The sequence below is a fragment of the Oncorhynchus mykiss genome, chromosome 15, assembly GCF_057628025.1.
Source record: "Oncorhynchus mykiss isolate SJ-2025 chromosome 15, ASM5762802v1, whole genome shotgun sequence".
Classification (NCBI taxonomy): domain Eukaryota; kingdom Metazoa; phylum Chordata; class Actinopteri; order Salmoniformes; family Salmonidae; genus Oncorhynchus; species Oncorhynchus mykiss.
In genome coordinates, this window is record NC_143036.1 from 61,914,379 (window position 1) to 61,934,868 (window position 20,490).

Sequence of the window (20,490 nt, forward strand, 5' to 3'; positions counted from 1 at the left end):
TGCCCTTCAGGACACCTACACCACCCGATGTCACAGGAAGGCCATAAAGATCATCAAGGACAACAACCACCCGAGCCACTGCCTGTTCACCCCGCTATCATCCAAAAGGCGAGGTCAGTACAGGTGCATCAAAGCAGGGACCGAGAGACTGAAAAACAGCTTCTATCTCAAGGCCATCAGACTGTTAAACAGCCACCACTAACATTGAGTGGCAGCTGCCAACACACTGACTCAACTCCAGCCACTGTAATAATGGGAATTGATGGAAAATATATCACTAGCCACTTTAAACAATGCTACTTAATATAATGTTTACATACCCTACATTACTCATCTCATATATATATATACTGTACTCGATGCCATCTACTGCATCTTGCCTATGCCGTTCTGTACCATCACTCATTCATATATCTTTATGGTCATATTCTTTATCCCTTTACACTTGTGTGTATAAGGTAGTAGTTTTGGAATTGTTAGGTTAGATTACTCGTTGGTTATTACTGAATTGTCGGAACTAGAAGCACAAGCATTTCGCTACACTCGCATTAACATCTGCTAACCATGTGTATGTGACAAATAGATTTGATTTTGATTTGATTTTTGAATTGTGGAGTCAACAAAAGTCATAAATAGCATTATAAATCTTCATTTACCTTTGCTAATCTTCGTCGGAATGCACTCCCAGGACTCCCACTTCCACAAGAAAGGTTTGTTTTGTTCGATTACGTCCATATTTATGTCCAAATACCTCAGTTTTGTTTGCGCGTTTAGTTCACTACTCCAAAGGCACAATGCGCGAGTGCAAAATCCAGACGAAAAATCAAAAGAGTTCCATTACAGTTTGTAGAAACATGTCAAACGATGTTTACAATCAATCCTTAGGGTCTTTTTATAATAAATCTTCAATAATATTCCAACCGGACAATAGCGTATTCATTACAGAGGAAAAAGAAGGCATGGCGTGACCGCGCAGTAAACAACTGATTGGCCTCAGCCTAGTCCACTTGTTGAAACAGCTCTTATTCGACACCCTTCCACAATAGAAGCCTCAAACAACTTTCTAAAGACTGTTGACATCTGCTGGAAGCCTTGGAAAGTGCAATCTGGCCCCATAGACACAGCATATAGGCAATCACTTAAATGAAACTACAAACCTCAGATTTCCCACTTTCTGGTTGGATTTGTCTCAGGTTTTCGCCTGCCATATGAGTTCTGTTATACTCACAGACATCATTCAAACAGTTTTAGAAACTTCAGAGTTTCTATTCAATACTACTAATAATATGCATATATTAGCATATGGGACAGAGTAGCAGGCAGTTTACTCTGGGCACCTTATTCATCCAAGCTACTCAATACTGCCCCCCTGTCACCAAGAAGTTAATGCATTTGAGCCAATCAGTTGTGTTGTGACAAGGTAGGGGTGGTATACAGAAGATAGCCCTATTTGATAAAAGACCAAGTCCATATTATGGCAATAACAGCTCAAATAAGCAAAGAGAAAAAACAGTCCATCATTACTTTAAGACAGGTCAATCCGGAAAATTTCAAGAACTTTGAAAGTTTCTTCAAGTGCAGTCGCAAAAACTATCAAGCGCTATGATGAAACTGCCTCTCATGAGGACCGCCACAGAACATGAGGATGCAGAGTTACCTCTGCTGCAGAGGATAAGTTCATAAGAGTTAACTGCACCCCAGATTGCAGACCAAATAAATGCTTCACAGAGTTCAAGTAACAGACACATCTCAACATCAACCGTTCAGAGAAGACTGTGTGAATCAGGCCTTCATGGTCGAATTGCTGCAAAGAAACCACTACTAAAGGACACCGATAAGAAGAAGAGACTTGCTTGGGCAAAGAAACACGTGCAAATGAACATTAGACCTGTGGAAATTGGTCCTTTGGTCCAAATTTGAGATTTTTTGTTCCAACCGCCATGTTTTGTGAGACGCAGAGTAGGTGAACGGATGATCTCCGCATGTGTGGTTCCCACTGTGAAGCATGGAGGAGGAGGTGTGATGGTGTTGGGGTTCTTTGTTGGTGACAAATTTGTTGGTGATTAATTTAGAATTCAAGGCACACTTAACAAGCACTTAACAAGCATGGTTACCACAGTATTCTACAGCGATATGCCATCCCATCTGGTTTGCGCTTAATGGGACTATCATTTGTTTTTCAACAGGACAATGACCCAAAACACACATCCTGGCTGTATAAAGGCTATTTGACCGAGGAGAGTGATGGAGTGCTACAATCACCCGACCTCAACCCAATTGAGATGGTTTGGGATGAGTTGGACTGCAGAGTGAAGATAAAGCAGCCAACAAGTGCTCAGCATCTGTGGGAACTCCTTCAAGACTGTTGTAAAAGCGTTCCTTATGAAGCTGGTTGAGAGAATGCCAAGAGTGTGCAAAGCTGTCATCAAGGCAAAGGGTGGCTACTTTAAAGAATCTCAAATATAAAATATTTTTAGATTGTTTAACACTTTTTTGGTTACTATGTGATTCCATGTGTGTTATTTCATAGTTTTGATGTCTTCACTATTATTCTACATTGTATAAAATAGTAAAAATAAAGAACAACCTTTGATTGAGGTGTGTCCAAACTTTTGACTTGTACTGTACATTTATAAATATAGAAAAATGAAACATGAATTTAGAAAATATGTATTTTTTGATTTGGCACATTTTTTAATTTATTGTTGAACATAAAATGCTCTACCTGCTTATCAAAGTTCCAGAATAGGACCTCTGCTACTTTTAGAATTATGATCCAATTTGTAATTATTACCAATAGAGTGAATGTGAAAATTGATTCAAAATGGTCACCCTCTGTGATTTGCAGATGTGCAATGATACAAGTAAAGGGAGGGCTGCAATTGATTACATTGCCTACTATGCCAATTTCTCTGTATAAAATGGGCCATAAGTATAAAACTAGCAGAGAATATTATGTTGAAAAATGTGCCAAATCAAACATTTTATATTTTCAATATGAATGTTTATATTTTGCAATATTCATAAATGTATGTAAGAAATGTGTTCTTGAAATCAAATTACTATTCATGTCACAGAGCAAGCGGTAAAGCTTCATATGACACCAACTTTTACTTGGTAGCACCTAGAGATGAACCACTATGGCTTCTTAAAGGAGGCCTGGGTGAGGACAAAATGTCTTCAATTAATTATCTATCTATTATGTTTTAAGATAAAAAAAATAGCAAGTATATGTCAATAAAACTTTGAGTGTCTCATATTCAATGCAGAGGTCTGTATTCATGATCCAGTTATCCATGTAGTGCAGTCTCACCCTGCCACGGGCGTGTCTGGTGCCCGCTCAGAGACACATTCACACAGTAATTGCATTACCATCAAAGTGTTTTATTTGAGGGAGATGTGATGTCGCTTAGGTTATAGTTAGTTTTTTTTTTATTGTTCAGCTTTTCTCTACAGACAGAAGAGTCTACAGTTGACTGTTTTGGTCAGGCTCATGATAGGATATATGAGTACAGAAATCATTTGGTTCTTTCATTCCTCACTTTCTGACCACTTGCGCCCAACCTTACTTAGTGAGCTAAAAATCCCATTGACCTCTAGGGGTTGATTCTCTGACCCTTGCCCTGCCCTCTCTTACCCCCATCAGCTGTCTGTGTGCTGCTGCTGGCTGGTTGGTATGTGTCAATGAGGTGGTGGGGGGTTCAAGGGATATCCAGCGCAGTGCATGCATTACAGCAGGGCAGTGGAATGCGCTCTGTTTTGCTTTTTGCCTCCAGTTTGTGCCTTTAAACAGCCATAAAGGTTAAAGGGTCAATTCTTTCTTTTCCTCCTGTGACGTGTGTTGTGTTTTCAGCAGCCCCCCTCTCCAGCATTGTCTAATGTCTACTCCTCACTCTTCCTCCTCCTCTAATTCTCTACAGGTGTGAAGAAGCCTCCAGTGGCTCCCAAACCCAAACTCGCCCCCTTGGTGAAGCTCTCGCCTCCTCCCATCGCCCCCAAACCTGATCTTCTCCTCTCCCAGCCTTCCCAATCCTCCCCCCTTCTTACCCAACCCTCCCCTGCCGTGCTAAAGAGAGCCAAACCTGTTGTGGCGCCCAAACCATGCCTCTCCAAACCCTCCACCCCAGCAGCCCCGGCTTCTCCCCCACCACCCAGACTCAGAGTACCCCAAACCCCTTCCCAGGAGTGCCGGGGGGCTGGGGACCACAGCCTCTCCTTCCTCAACTCCAGAAACGGGATCCTGTCGCAGCCCATCCTGCGCGACTCGGACTACATCATTCCTACGTGCTCCTGCGGACTCCAGGACTGCTCCCAATGCAAACGACTAGGGAATGGGAATGTTACAGAGGTCGGGAGCGATACGCTCGGCTCCTGGCAAAACGGGAATGCCACGGAAAGCACTGGAACCCTGGTAGCCAATCGGCCGTGTAAAACAGAGAACGGAGACAGTGAGAAGAGCGGAGGAGTGACCAACACCTTCCATCTCAGACTCAAGGACAAACCTCAGAGACAGGAGGGGCAGAGGGATGGAGAGGGGAGCAGGGATGAGGAGAAGCTGCAGGGGAACAAAGAGGAGAGACAGAGGAACCAGAAAGGACAGAAGGGTCAGCAGTATCAGACTGGGTCAGGGGACCAGTCATGTAATGTTCTTGAGGTGGCAGAGACACTTACACAGACTGAGACTAAAGCTTGTAATGCAGAACAGACATACACTGACAGCTGTAATATAGACTGCAATGAGAGCGACACTATTCCCACTCCCCTCATCCTCCCACTGGAAGTCTCCCCCATTCGCACCCCCCCACAGACAACCCCCCCCATCCGCACCCCCTCTCAGACTGTTCCATCCACCCGCAGCCCCCCACAAGTTTTACCCCCCACCCTCTCCCCCACCCAGATGGACAGTGAGCCTGACAGCACCCCCTCCCACGCAGAAAGCAGTACACAGTGTTCCAGAATACCCAGGTTACCCACTGACCTCTCAGTCCCTGCTGCCCCCAGTAAGCCCCTGCCCGTGCCGCTGCCACGCAAGCCCCGTAAGCTAGCCCTGGTAAGGCAGGACGGCCTGGAGGCCAGCACCCAGGAGGGAGAGACAAAGAACCGCTCACAGGGGGGAGAGGTGGGGGAGACTGAGGGGAGTGGGGGGAGATGTCTCACCTCAGAGAAGGAAGAACACACCCAGGGAGTGTATGACAGTCCCTCACCCTCCCAGGACCCTGAAGTTGAAGAGGAGCCTCACCCTGTGCCTCCACCTAGACAGAAGTCCCTCTCCCCCCGCCTCCACAGAGCCATCCACTGTCCCCTCAACCGAAACACCTCCCACTCTCTGGACTTGCTCTCTCAGCCTGAGCTTAACACACTAACCTCAGAGAGAAGAGGAGGAGTGGATGAAGAGGAAGAGAAGGAAGAGGAAGTTGAGGACGGGTACGGAGACTTTGAGCGCTACCCCATCACCCGGAGCCTGCCCAAACAGATCAAGCTCAGCTGCCGCCCGCACCCCGTCGGCATGACAATGAAGGCCAGCTCGGCGGAAGAGGGGGGGTCACCCAGGGCTCCACCCAGGAAGCCCCAGAGACACAGCCTGCCAGCGGGTGCCCCCCCGTCCATCACCCCCCCTCCACCCCCTCCGCACCACGCCAACACCCCCATGAGGGAGCTGCCTGCCACCCCACAGGAGAAACCAGCCTGGCGCTTCCCAAGGCCCTTCTTCAGCAGGCAGAGCTCTTCCAGACACAGCAGTGGCGGCAGCAGCCGAGGGCCCCCCCAGGGGAAAGCAGCTCTGCTGGGGGGAAAACAGAGGGCACAGTCCTTCTCCTCGGCTGACCTGCTGGCCCGCGCCGACGGCACCAAGAGGAGCCTTTCCTTCCGGAAGCTTCTGGAGCTGCGGTTGTCTGTCAGGATGTTGCCACGGTTACTGGCCAGAAGCGGCCAGTCTCTGGATTGTACCAGCGTGGAGCCGGGCGGGGGGACAGGGACGGTGGACCAGTCCGACGGCAACGTGGGGGTGTCTGGCAGGGATGGAGAGGGGTCGGTAGAGTATGAGAACGTTCCTCTGTATGAGGAGATACCGGAGTACATGAACCTGCCTTTCCTCAGCGCACGGCTGGGCTGGCCACTCACACACAGTCTGGACCCAAGCACACACAGACACAGTGACTCAGACGTCTATGAGGTGCAGGATCCATACGAGAGCCACTGCGACTTTAAGCGACCCCATTCCATTGACTATGAGAGGTACAGCATGTGTGTCACAGTGTGTGTGTTTGTGCGCGTGTGTGTGGTGTGTGTGTGCGACTGTGCGTGTGAGTGTGAATTCTTTCTTCCTCTGTCTACACACACAAAGGGTCTGGGTCAGGTTTCAACGGAGTGTGTGTCATTTTGTTGTCTGATTGCATCGTGCCTCTCGTGTGTCATGGGCGACTTAGGTTTCAACGAATCCAGAGTTACAGAGCTGATCATAATCCTTTGATCATTAGTTGCCTACAGTAAATAACTTGGTTATTACACCATGCTAATTATTGTTACCGTAGTGTTAATGTACCACGACAGTCATAGATGTGTCACTTTTAATGAGCTTTAATGCTTCATGAATTCGATATCCTGGAAAGAGAGACTCGAGCAATTTACAGTAAATGTTTTGATTTTGAGCCTAGAACAATGCCATGGGTGTGTGTACTGTGTTTAGTGGTTTCTATTTGTGTGTGTGTGTGTGTGTGTGTGTGTGTGTGTGTGTACTGTGTCACAGTGAGACAGAAAGTATTTTAGTATTTAGGCCAGTGTTTTTAGCACCGGTTGTGCTTGTGTGAGAGTTAGTTTTCACTTTGCAGTCTTGGTCCCACTTTGGTGCTAAACTATGCATTTACATGGTGGTAAGACCATGTCAGGTACATTGTGTGTACTATACCCATTATTACATAGTACTTACAATGTAGACCAACATGCTGTGTTTGTGTGAGAGTTAGAATTAGCAGGCTGTGCTTGTACGAGTGTGAGAGTTAGCTTCAGTGTTAGCTCTCCAGGCTGTGAATAGAGCATTGATGCGCAACAGGTTGGGCCGTTTTCCTGTGGGTTATTTTCAGTGGCCAGGGCAGGAAATGTCTGAAAATCGCAGAAATGCCACACTGCACTCTGAACAGGGAAAACAAACCTCCAGCAACCACCAGCCTCTCTCTCCTTCTCCCTCCCTCCCACTCTCTGGCTCTCGCTTTTCTCATCTCTTCTTGTTCCTCTCCCATATCTCTCCCGTTCCCTCTCTCTCTGCCATCTCTCTCCCATCTCTCTTTCAGTTTCTCGCTCTCTCTCCTATTCCCAGTAAACCGCTTTTCGATTGACTCAGCGTAATTTAATATTTTGCTACTGTATTGGACACAAAAATATTTGCGTGTGTGGATGGGTGAATGGACTGGACACGGTCCTTGCTAACAAGAGTCAGGCCTCCCAACTCACTGTAATCACATCCTCATTCAAGTGTTCTTGTGTGTGTGTGTGTGTGTTTACCTCATATATCAAAAGGCAGTTGTGTGGGTGCAGTTGTGTGTGTGCAGTGCACGTGCGTGCTCAGAGCAGTATTTTGCTAAGCCACTCTGAGGCCATGAGATAAAGGCGGTCAGTCAGATTACAGGACAGGTAGAAAGACGGGCAGGTGAAGGGAAATATTAGACTCAAAGAGTTCAGCAGTAAAGAGCAATATGCAACAGTTCCACATATATCTAGCTGCCCAGATCTGGTACTCCAGTTGGATAATATTAGTGTTTATCGTTCACTGTGTGATTTTATGTTTCATCGTTTGAAAGCTGCTTGCATTTATGCGTGCTTGTGTGTGTGTGTGTGTGTGCGTGCTTGCATGCATGTATGTGTGTATGTGTATGCCGTTGTGGTTGTTTGAAAGAGTGTGTATGTGTGTCGTGAATCTGTAGTGTTTCCCAAGCATCTGAGCCTGTTCCGTTTATGTAACTAGCCTCAGGCAGTAAACAAGAGGCACTCTGTGCCTGACCCAGTGTGCAGGAAGTCCTGTCTATGGAGGGAGAGAGGAAGAGAAAGAGAGAGTGAAAGAATGGGAGAAAAGAGAGAAAGATGGGGGGTAGGGAAGAGAAATAGGGTATAGAGGGAAAGAGGAGGGGGAAAGAAGTAGTCAAAATAAAGAGAGTGACAGTATCTTATTTTACCTTTATTTTACTAGGCAAGTCAGTTAAGAACAAATTCTTATTTTCAATGACGGCCTAGGAACAGTGGGTTAACTGCCTGTTCAGGGGCAGAACGACAGATTTGTACCTTGTCAGCTCGGTGATTCAAACTTGCAACCTTTCGGTTACTAGTCCAACGCTCTAACCACTAGGCTACCCTGAGTCCAACCCTGAGTTCAAAATCCAGCGGTGATAATATCTCCTGGAAAGGCTGTGAAGCCAAGATGAAAACATTAGTGGCACAAACACATGTTGCTACTTGTGCCACTCAGCAGACAGACCTGTATCAGCTGACTGAAGAGCAGACTGGTGCCCTGCTGCCAGCAGACAGGCTGTCTGTGGAGTCTTCATGGAAACTATGTTTACCCGAGTACAGCTGTGGACAAAGTATTGACATCCGTGTTTCAGGCTGGTGATCATCTGAGTCCCATGGCTATAGAGACATTGTGCCAATTACTGTTTCCATAAAACGTTCAAAAGGCCATTCAGAAGTGTGTGTACGTGGTATGCTTGCATGGATATACTGTATGTGTAAGTGCACACACACTCTGGCTGATAACCATGAGGATAATACGGTGACCTTCCTGTTTTGCCTGCAGAGGCTGGCATGGATTGGACGATGCTCACTCTGAGGAGGAAGTCCACAGCTCTGACGAGGATGACAACAGCTCCACCTCCAGCAAGGAGCACCTGGAGCTATCAGAAGAAGACAGACAGGTAGCTATCTTTAATACACACACACATCCTTATGGGGTTGTTATTAACTGGGGATGGTCACACAATCTGCAACACTGGCTCAGGAGGACACGCTGGTACGCACACACACACAGATAGACAGTGGATGTGGCGGCCTTGTCAATAAGGTTACGGTAGGGCTCTTTAGATGTGTTTGCTCTGGTAGGTCCTATGGCCATGCAGTGAGGCGTGAGTGATAACAGACGGGATCTTACTGAGCCAGAGTAATGACAGTGATGACAGGTGGTATAACAGGAAGGATATTGGCAGGCATAACACGAGTGATAAGGACACCATCGGACAGGCGTCATGGAGCCAAAATGGGTGCTGGGCACAGGGCTCTATGAAGGAAAGAAAGGCAGGCGGGGATATCACACTGCCTGCGTGTGATGGAGCTGGGGTCAGACATAGAGGGTTTATCGGGCAGGAATAACTCTGAAACTCCTGTCTGACCCTATGCATGATACTCTGAAGCAGCGTTTCTTAAAGTATGGGGTCGCGTACCTGTAAATTGTGGGTCGCGACTTGTTGCATTAATTACTGGAATTGATTTGGCCAAGTTCAACTGCTCTCTCGGTTCAGTGCGCGAGGTAGAGGGGGATGCCCGTGTTCTTTGCGGTTTACCAGATATTTTTTCTGCAGTTTTCTTGAAGCCACATGTTCTGACTGAGCTCAATCTTCATGAAATGGACTCATGCTAGCCACATGTTCTGACTGAGCTCAATCGTCATGAAATGGACTCATGCTAGCCACATGTTCTGACTGAGCTCAATCGTCATGAAATGGACTCATGCTAGCCACATGTTCTGACTGAGCTCAATCGTCATGAAATGGACTCATGCTAGCCACATGTTCTGACTGAGCTCAATCGTCATGAAATGGACTCATGCTAGCCACATGTTCTGACTGAGCTCAATCGTCATGAAATGGACTCATGCTAGCCACATGTTCTGACTGAGCTCAATCGTCATGAAACGCATATACAGCGATGACTTTGTCTCTTTCATACAAACTTTAAGAAATAACGAGGAGCACGCACACTGTGTTTTGTGTGGGGAAGTGTTTAGTAATGAGCCTCACAAAACTCACAAATGAATCAAATGACACGTCCTGACCAAACATCCACAGTATGACAGTAAACCCAGGGAGTTGCTTCGGGAAACAGTGCTTCGACAGTGGAAAAGTAAGTCAACTAACAAGGCATTGTTGTCATTTAATAACAGGTTATAATAAGCAGAAATAAGGGAGTACTATCTCTCATAGTAGTATATGTGAGTTTATCTTTCAAACAATCCCCTGGCCTTGTAAAGTTAACCAGCTAGTAGCTAATGTTAGCCAAAGCCTGCTAACTAGCTACTGAGAGTGCAACCCTAAGAAACAGTACAGATGAAGATGAAAAATGCAGGCCTACTGTACATTTTACTGTATAAATTATTGTTGAAAACAAGTCTAGGTTGGAACTGTTGCTGTTACAAGTAATACTTTTTATTCTGAACTGGAATAAACTGTTTGAAGAAAGATTATTTTTGTGGGGCAAACACTCACAGTTCTGGGTTGCTCATCTGCAGCAGGAAGTGGTCTCCTGCCTGACTGAGAAAGCAGTAGATGTTCAGATCCAGTTTGGCACTACATACCTATGCAAGTCAGGGTTCTCAAGTACAGACACAGTGTTAATGCTGAGCATGACTTCAGTGTTGCACTGTCTAAAGCAGAGTCCAGAATAGACCTGCTTGTTGAAAACTTCAACCAGCCACACACCTCTCATTAGGACTGTGTGTGTGTATTTTCTGGTCTACATCTGTGTGATGTGATCAGTTTATTCCAGTTCAGAATAAAAATATATGCATTTTTAACAGCAGCAGTTTCAACCTAGACTCTCTATCAACAATAATTTATACAGTAAGATGTACAGTAGGCTTGATTTTAAAAAAAAAATCTGTACTGTTGCAGAGGTTTGCACGATCAAAAAGCCTGTGTGTGTGTGATCAATCTGTTTATTCCAGTTCAGAATCCAATAATTTATTGTATTTTAACCACAATAGTTCCAACCTAGACAGATATGTAAGAGTGTTTTTAATGGGGAAAAATAAACATGAAAAGATTTATGGGTATTGTTATTTGTTATGGTCTATATTGCATTTTTCTTTGGCATAAGGGCAATGAAATGTACCGATATTTACGTATAGTTGCATATTTTCCTAAGCTTGGGTCCCAGGAAAACACTGGGTCCCAGGCTGAAAAAGTTTAAGAACCCCTGCTCTAAAAGCCTGTGTTTGTAACAGACAAAAACACAAGCACACACACACACACACACACACACACACACACACACACACACACACACACACACACACACAATTAGGAGCAGGAGGCCCCTTCAGTCACGCAAGGGCAAGGCCACTGTCCAAATTAAGACCACCCCATTTCCAGCCCAGACCACTCACTATCAGACTGAAAGGGGGAGAGAGAGTGAGGGAGGGAGAGTGCAGAGGGGAGAGAAGAAAGCTGACGTGGATAGAGAGTAGTGAGGGAAAGAGACGTGTGAAACGGCACCTCTGCTTTCGGACATAATCTCTGTTGAGTGTCTGTTTAGAAACAGCAAATGGACAGATTATTGTGCCTATGCATACTATAGCAGGACAGTCAGATGGTGGGCTGCAGTGACCTTGTAAGTGGAAGTATGTCTGTACCGTTTAGAATATGGTTAGCCAGCTTTTTACACTACATGGACTGAATGCTGTGCTTTTCTCTGTCTGTCTTTCTGTCTGTCGTTCCAGCAGGAGGATGAGGTGAAGAGGAAAAAGGTGGTGCATATCGCCCAGGAGATCATGAGCTCTGAGAAAGTGTGAGTACCCGAGACACACACACACACGCAATCAATGACTTTATCATGAGAATATACCACAGAATCTTTCCTTTTTTTTTGCGCTGGCTGTCTTTTTTTGTCATATATAATGTTTTACACCCATCTCCTCTCCCTTCAGGTTTGTGGACGTCCTGAAGCTTCTTCACATAGTAAGTATCACTTAAGCCTCTGGGCTTTTGATGAGCACCATATCTGCGTGTTATCTGTGTGTTCAATGGTGTTACTCAGCAAGCCTTCGACTAGCTGAGCCGTGTTGCCTTTCTCCCCAGCCCCTGAGGCAGTTGTCTCTGGTAGAACTGTTGTTGTTGTTGTTCCTGTTACACTTAGCAGGATCAGTGATAAACACTTAGACTCACATTTTCTAAATCATAAAGGAAGCTAAGGAGTCAAGCATGTGTTGCAAGTTTCAACTTTCAAGTGGTGGCTTTATAGAGTGGAAACATAGGCTAGAGTTGTTTCATTATATTTAATTACCGGCTAGCTAGCTCACTGCTCCTGCCTGGTGGGTGGAATAACGTCCCTGCTCTGTGCCTGTTTGGGTGAAAAGTGGAGCATGTAACCGTGACGACAGAGCTGGGTGCTTTGATGTTGGTCTCAGGGGGAGGTGACAGGTGTGTGTGGGATCTCTGATGAGTGTTGTTAACTCACGGTGGTAGTGTTGTGGTGATTACTGTACTGGTCTGGTCTACTGGGCAGGGCTGGGCTGTGTCAGGCTGAAGAGAGGCGGAGGGCTGTACCAGCCAGGTCAAACTGTCCTGGGCTCTTAAAAAGGATTTGATTTTGCAGCGGAAGATAGACTGTGTGTTGGATTTCAATATTTTATTTATTTAAAGGAAAAATGCTTTAAATGCTTTAATCCAGAACAAGGCAGTTAACCCACTGTTCCTAGGCCGTCATTGAAAATAAGCATTTGTTCCTTAACTGACTTGCCTAATTAAATAAAGGTAAAATAAAAAAATACAAATTTGTCTCACATAGCCTTGTCTCTAAAATCTCTCTAAACCCACAATTTGTCTTAGACGGCCACAGGGTCGACATTAGATTTCCTCTTGGGAGTGGCTTTCAGACTGCCCGAAAGGGGAATTGCAGGTACACACACACACACACACACACACACACACACACACACACACACACACACACACACACACACACACACACACACACACACACTGCCTTAAACAGGACCCACTATGGGACTAATTTTGAATATGGGGCATGAGAGAGACGGAGAGGGAAAGAGAGATGAAAGAGGGGGAGAGGGAGACTTAAAGAAAGAGGTCAAATCACATTCTTCAGTCTCCATGGCTGCCCCTGGCCACAGAACAGCTGCTTCCTGCAGTGAGTGAGTGGGTGGAAGACCCCCAGACATAGAAATGCCTCGGCTAATCCTGTGTGTGTGTGTGTGTGTGTGTGTGTTTTGGTTTCACAATTAAGACCTCCCTTATACCCTATAGGATGGTTCTCATTTGATATGTTGTGTACAATAATGTGTTGCATTATATTTTGACTTGACTTTTGACATGTTTTCTAGAGATACAGTTGAAGTCGGAAGTTTACATACACCTTAGCCAAATACATTTAAACTCAGTTTTTCACAATTCCTGACATTTAATCCTAGTAAAAATTCCCTGTCTTAGGTCAGTTAGGATCACCACTTTATTTATTAACCCCCACAACATGATGCTGCCACCCCCGGGCTTCACAGTTGGGATGGGGTTCTTCAGCTTGCAAGCCTTCCCCTTTTTCCTCCAAACATAATGATGGTCAGTATGGCCAAACATTTATATTTTTGTTTCATCAGACCAGAGGACATTTCTCCCAAAATTACGATCTTTGTCCCCATGTGCAGTTGCAAACCGTAGTCAGCTTTTTTTATGGCGTTTTGGAGCAGTGGCTTCTTACTTGCTGAGCAGCCTTTCAGGTTATGTCAATATAGGACTCGTTGTATTGTGGATATAGATACTTTTGTACCGGTTTCCTCCAGAATCTTCACAAGGTCCTTTGCTGTTGTTCTAGGTTTGATTTGCACTTTTCGCACCAAAGTACGTTCATCTCTAGGAGATGGAACTAGTTTCCTTCCTGAGCGGTATGACGGCTGCTTAGTCCCATGGTGTTTGTACAGATGAACGTGGTACATTCAGGCGTTTGGAAATTGCTCCCAAGGATGAACCAGACTTGTGGAGGTTTACACATTTTTTTCTAAGGTCTTGGCTGATTTCTTTTGATTTTCCCATGATGTCAAGCAAAGAGGCACTGAGTTTGAAGGTAGGCCTTGAAATACATCCACAGGTACACCTCCAATTGACTCAAATGATGTCAATTAGCCTATCAGAATCTTCTAAAGCCATGACATTATTTTCTGGTATTAACCAAGCTGTTTAAAGGCACAGTCAACTTAGTGTATGTAAACTTCTGACCCACTGGAATTGTGATGCAGTGAATTTTAAGTTAAATAATCTGTCTGTAAACAATTGTTGGAAAAATTACTTGTCATGCACAAAGTAGATGTCCTAACCGATTTGTTAACAAGAAATTTGTTGTGTGGTTGAAAAACGAGTTTTAATGACTCCAACCTAACTGTATGTACACTTCCGACTTCAACTCTACATGTTTCGGTCCTTCACACTGCAGCTGTGTGTGTTTTATTGTGGGTGTGGGGCTGTGGTTGTGTGACAGTGTTCACCAGGACATTGGGACCATGCCCTGGTTGTCTCACCACTTCCTTCCACCTGGATGTGTGTGTTGGCTCACTGGGCAGTGTGAGAGTGCTGACTCAGTTGTGTGTGTGTATGATGCAGAGGGACTCATGTTTATGAGGTGATAACCAGGTGTTCCTGTGCTGTACTGTGTAACGTCTCTCTGCCCTGCAGCTGTGTGTTTGTGTTAATTAGTCTCCCACCACTCTGTTGTCGCTGTGTCAGTTCCCTTCATTCGTCTTTTGACATTAACCCCCTCGCTACCTGCAGGATTTCCGGGACGCAGTTGCCAAGGCGACGCGTCAGAATGGTAAGCCGGTGGTTGAAGAGCGTATTCTAACCCAGATCCTCTACTACCTGCCTCAACTATACCAGCTCAACCGAGACCTGCTCCGGGAGCTAGAGGAGAGAGTGGCCCACTGGTACGCACCCTCACCATCATTATCAGCACCAGAGATACAAACCTCAATTGACCATGCCAAGCTGTGGACAGCTGAACTCAGACCACAATGACCATCTCCCTCCCTCCGCCTCTCTTCTCCCTGCCCCTCTCACCTCTCTCTCTGCTGTGTAGGGGGGACCACCAGAGGCTGGCAGACATCTTTGTTCAGAAGGGGCCGTACCTGAAGATGTACTCCACCTACATCCGTCAGTTTGACAACAACGTGGCTATGCTGGATGAACAGTGTAGGAAAAACCCTGGCTTCGCCGCTGTGGTCCGGGAGTTTGAGGTAAACAGCTGTGTGTGTGTGTGTCATAGGAAGTTCCTATCCGCATAGTTGATGATAGAGTGGTAAAATACGTGGGTGTTTAGATGTAACAAGCCAGACATAGTCTGAAGACTACATTGGCGCCAAGGACGTGGAGCTAGATTTGAGTATGTATACTGTTAATACTGTATGCAAATGTGTGTGACAATTCTCCTGTACTCTGTCCCAGATGAGTCCTAGATGTGCCAGCCTGGCTCTGAAACACTACCTGCTGAAACCTGTACAGAGAATCCCCCAGTATCAGCTTCTGCTCACAGGTACACACACATACACACAGATGGGGGGGGGGGGGTTACTGGATATATGCAGGGAGGGGGTGCTGTGCTGAAGAGTCTATATCGGTCTGCTAATACAGGACTAGGAAAGGCCCAGTGCACTGTGATTTAAATGTTTTTTACTTTATGTATTTGACTGTTTACCAACATTTGTAACTTGAGTCTGATAATTATCTGTACAAAACAGTTAGTATGATAATACTTCTGGAATATAAAAAAAAAAAACTTTGCAAATGCAACTTATTTCTATGTGAAAACTGAAATGGTCGATTCATTCCTTTTCTATTTTAGTAGACGTTCTTATCCAGAGCAACTTACAGTAGTGAGCTCATACATTTTCAATCGAACACACAATCCTGGCAATGTAAGTGCCTTGCTCTACAAACTGAGCCACATCATCACCTCATCACAAACCACTTGATGTCTCAATGTACTCAATTACTGTATTGTCCATTGTTTTTCTTCATGCTGATAGAAAGTCTATAGGTACAAACCTAGATGACCAGCCTATGTACAATACAGTCATGTACATTTAGATTAAGTGGTTTGTAAGGATGGTAAACTAGTACTGCATAAAAAGTGGTTGTTTTCCATATTATTTGATCAAGAAAACGTCAACTCATCAACATTACGACCAGGAATACGACTTTCCCGAAGCGGATCCTCTGTTTGGTCCACCACCCAGGACAATGGATCGGATCCCAGCCGGCGACCCAAAACAACGGCGCCGCAGAATGGCAGACGGAGCGGTCTTCTGGTCAGGCTCCGTAGACGGGCACATCACGCACCGCTCCCGAGCATACTACTCCCCAATGTCCAGTCTCTTGACAACAAGGTAGACTAAATCCGAGCAAGGGTTGCCTTCCAGAGAGACAGAGATTGTAACATTCTCTGTTTCACGGAAACATGGCTCACTCGGGATACATTATCAGAGTCGGTACAGCCACCTGGCTTCTTCACGCATCGCACCGACAGAAACAAACATCTCTCTGTGGAGAAGAAGGGCGGGGGTGTATGCCTTATGATTAACGAGATGTGGTGCGATCATAACAACATACAGGAACTCGGAAGTCCTTTTGTTCACCTGACCTACAATTCCTCACAATCAAATGCCGATCGCATTATCTACCAAGAGAATTCTCTTCGATCATAATCACAGTCGTGTTTATCCCACCCCAGGCAGACACATCGACGGCCCTGAAAGAACTTCATTTGACTCTATGTAAACTGGAAACCACATATCCTGAGGCTGCATTTATTGTAGCTGGGGATTTTAACAAGGCTAATCTGAAAACAAGACTCCCTAAATTTTATCAGCATATTGAATGTGCGACCCGGGCTGGTAAAACCCTGGATCATTGTTATTCTAACTTCCGCGACGCATATAAAGCCCTCCCCCGCACTCTTTTCGGAAAATCTGACCACGACTCCATTTTGTTGCTCCCCGCCTATAGACAGAAACAAAAACAGAAAGTCTCAGGTCTGTTCAACGCTGGTCCGACCAAACGGATTCCACACTTCAAGATTGCTACGATCACGTGGACTGGGATATGTTCCACATAGCGTTGGACAATAACATTGATGAATAAGCTGATTCGGGGAGCGAGTTTATTAGCAAGTGCATTGGTGATGTTGTACCCACAGCGTCTACTATTAAAACATTCCCCAACCAGAAACCTTGGATTGATGGCAGCATTCGTGCAAAACTGAACGTGTTAACCACTGCTTTTAATCAGGGCACGGTGATCGGAAACACGACCGAATACAAACAATGTAGCTATTCCCTCCGCAAGGCAATCAAACAAGCTAAGTGTCAGTATAGAGACAAAGTACAGTCGTGGCCAAAAGTTTTCGAGAATGACGCAAATATTAATTTCCACAAAGTTTGCTTCTCAGTGTCTTTAGATTGTTTTGTCAGATGTTACTGTGGAATACTGAAGTATAATTGCAAGCATTTCATAAGTGTCAAAGGCTTTTATTGACAATTACATGAAGTTGATGCAAAGAGTCAATATTTGCAGTGTTGACCCTTCTTTTTCGAGACCTCTGCAATCCGCCCTGGCATGCTGTCAATTAACTTCTGGGCTACATCCTGACTGATGGCAGCCCATTCTTGCATAATCAATGCTTGGAGTTTGTCAGAATTTGTGGGTTTTTGTTTGTCCACCCGCCTCTTGAGGATTGATCACGTTCTCAATGGGATTAAGGTCTGGGGAGTTTCCTGGCCGTGGACCCAAAATATCGATGTTTTGTTCCCCGAGCCACTTAGTTATCACTTTTGCCTTATGGCAAGGTGCTCCATCATGCTGGAAAAGGCATTGTTCGTCACCAAACTGTTCCTGGATGGTTGGGAGAAGATCTGGGGGATTCTCTCTCGGAGGATGTGTTGGTGCCATTCTTTATTCATGGCTGTGTTATTAGGCAAAATTGTGAGTGAGCCCACTCCTTTGGCTGAGAAGCAACCCCACACATGAATGATCTCAGGATGCTTTACTGTTGGCATGACATAGGACTGATGGTAGCGCTCACCTTGTCTTCTCTGGACAAGCTTTTTTCCGGGTTCCCCAAACAATCGGAAAGGGGATTCATCAGAGAAAATGACTTTACCCCAGTCCTCAGCAGTCCAATCCCTGTACCTTTTGCAGAATATAAGTCTGTCCCTGATGTTATTCCTGGAGAGAAGTGGCTTCTTTGCTGCCCTTCTTGACACCAGGTCATCCTCCAAAAGTCTTTGCCTCACTGTGCATGCAGATGCACTCACACCTGCCTGCTGCCATTCCTGAGCAAGCTCTGTACTGGTGGTGCCCCGATCCCGCAGCTGAATCAACTTAAGGAGATGGTCCTTGCGCTTGGTGGACTTTCTTGGGCGCCCTGAAGCCTTCTTCACAACAATTGAACCTCTCTCCTTGAAGTTCTTGATGATCCGATAAATAGTTTATTTAGGTGCAATCTTACTGGCAGCAATATCCTTGCCTGTTAAGCCCTTTTTGTGCAAAGCAATGATGACGGCACGAGTTTCCTTGCAGGTAACCATGGTTGACAGAGGAAGAAAAATTATTCCAAGCACCAGCCTCCTTTTGAAGCTTCCAGTCTGTTATTCAAACTCAATCAGCATGACAGAGTGATCTCCAACCTTGTCCTCGTCAACACCCACACCTGTGTTAACAAGAGAATCACTGACATGATGTCAGCTGGTCCTTTTGTGGCAGGGCTGAAATTCAGTGGAAATGTTTTTGGGGGGATTCAGTTCATTTGCATGGCAAGGAGGGACTTTGCAATTAACTGCAATTCATCTGATCACTCTTCATAACATTCTTGAGTATATGCAAATTGCCATCATACAAACTGTGGCAGCAGATTTTGTGAAAATTAATATTTGTGTCATTCTCAAAACTTTTGGCCACGACTGTAGAGTCGCAATTCAACGGCTCAGACACGAGAGGTATGTGGCAGGGCCTACAGTCAATCACGGACTACAAAAGGAAAACCAGCCCCGTCGCAGACCACGATGTCTTTCTCCCAGGCAAACAAAACAATTTCTTTGCTCGCTTTGACGACAACACATTGCCACTGACACGGCCCGCTACCAAAACCTGTGGGCTCTCCTTCACTGCAGCCAACGTGAGTAAAACATTTAAACGTGTTAACCCTCGCACGGCTGCCGGCCCAGACGGCATCCCCGGCTGCGTCCTCAGAGCAGGCGAAGACCAGCTGGCTGGTGTGTTTACGGACATATTCAATCAATCCTTATCCCAGTCTGCTGTTCCCACATGCTTCAAGAGGGCCACCATTGTTCCTGTTCCCAAGAAAGCGAAGGTAACTGAGCTAAATGACTAGCACTCACTTCCGTCATCATGAAGTGCTTTGAGAGACTAGTCAAGGACCATATCACCTCCACCCTAACTGACACCCTAGACCCACTCCAATTTGCTTACCGCCCCAATAGGTCCACAGACAGCGCAATTGCAATCACACTACACACTGCCCTAACCCATCTGGACAAGTGGAATACCTATGTAAGAATGCTGTTCATCGACTACAGCTCAGCATTTAACACCATAGTACCCTCCAAACTCAGACCCTGGGTCTCGACCCCACCCTGTGCAACTGGGTCCTGGACTTCCTGACGGGCCACCCCCAGGTGGTGAGGGTAGGTAACATCTCCACCCTGCTGATCCTCAACACTGGGGCCCCACAAGGGTGCGTTCTCAGCCCTCTCCTGTACTCCCTCTTCACCCATGACTGTGTGGCCATGCACGCCTCAAACTCAATCATCAAGTTTGCAGATGACACAACAGTGGTAGGCTTGATTACCAACAACGACGAGACGGCCTACAGGGAGGAGGTGAGGGACCTCGGAGTGTGGTGTCAGGACAATAACCTCACAGTCAATGTCAACAAAACAAAGGAGATGATCGTGGACTTCAGGGAACAGCAGAGGCAGCAGCCCCCTATCCACATCAACGGGACAGTAGTGGAGAAGGTGGAAAGTTTTAAGTTCCTCGGCGTACGTATCACGGACAAACTGAAATGGTCCACCCACACAGACAGCGTGGTGAAGAAGGCGCAGCAGCGCCTCTTCAACCTCTGGAGGCTGAAGAAATTCAGCTTGTTACCTAAAACACTCACAAACTTCTACAGATGCACAATCGAGAGCATCCCGTCGGGCTGTATCACCGCCTGGTAAGGCAACTGCTCCACCCATAACCGTAAGGCTCTCCACAGGGTAGTGAGGTCTACACAACGCATCACCGGGGGCAAACTACCTGCCCACCAGGACACCTACACCACCCGATGTCACAGGAAGGCCATAAAGATCATCAAGGACAACAACCACCCGAGCCACTGCCTGTCCGCCCCGCTATCATCCAGAAGGCAAGGTCAGTACAGGTGCATCAAAGCGGGGACCGAGAGACTGAAAAACAGCTTCTATCTCAAGGCCATCAGACTGTTAAACAGCCA

At 46.0% G+C, this 20,490-nt stretch overlaps 1 protein-coding gene across 1 annotated transcript in view; it reads left to right on the top strand.

Moving 5' to 3' along the window:
• Positions 1 to 20,490, top strand: part of LOC110490440 (FYVE, RhoGEF and PH domain-containing protein 6) — a 28,362-nt gene that overhangs the window by 2,709 nt on the left and 5,163 nt on the right. Inside the window, exons 2-8 of the mRNA XM_036944821.2 lie at positions 3,921 to 6,234; positions 8,783 to 8,900; positions 11,696 to 11,763; positions 11,903 to 11,933; positions 14,754 to 14,905; positions 15,058 to 15,214; positions 15,423 to 15,510. Coding sequence (XP_036800716.2) covers positions 3,921 to 6,234; positions 8,783 to 8,900; positions 11,696 to 11,763; positions 11,903 to 11,933; positions 14,754 to 14,905; positions 15,058 to 15,214; positions 15,423 to 15,510 — 2,928 coding nt within the window. The remainder of the gene's footprint in view (positions 1 to 3,920; positions 6,235 to 8,782; positions 8,901 to 11,695; positions 11,764 to 11,902; positions 11,934 to 14,753; positions 14,906 to 15,057; positions 15,215 to 15,422; positions 15,511 to 20,490) is intronic.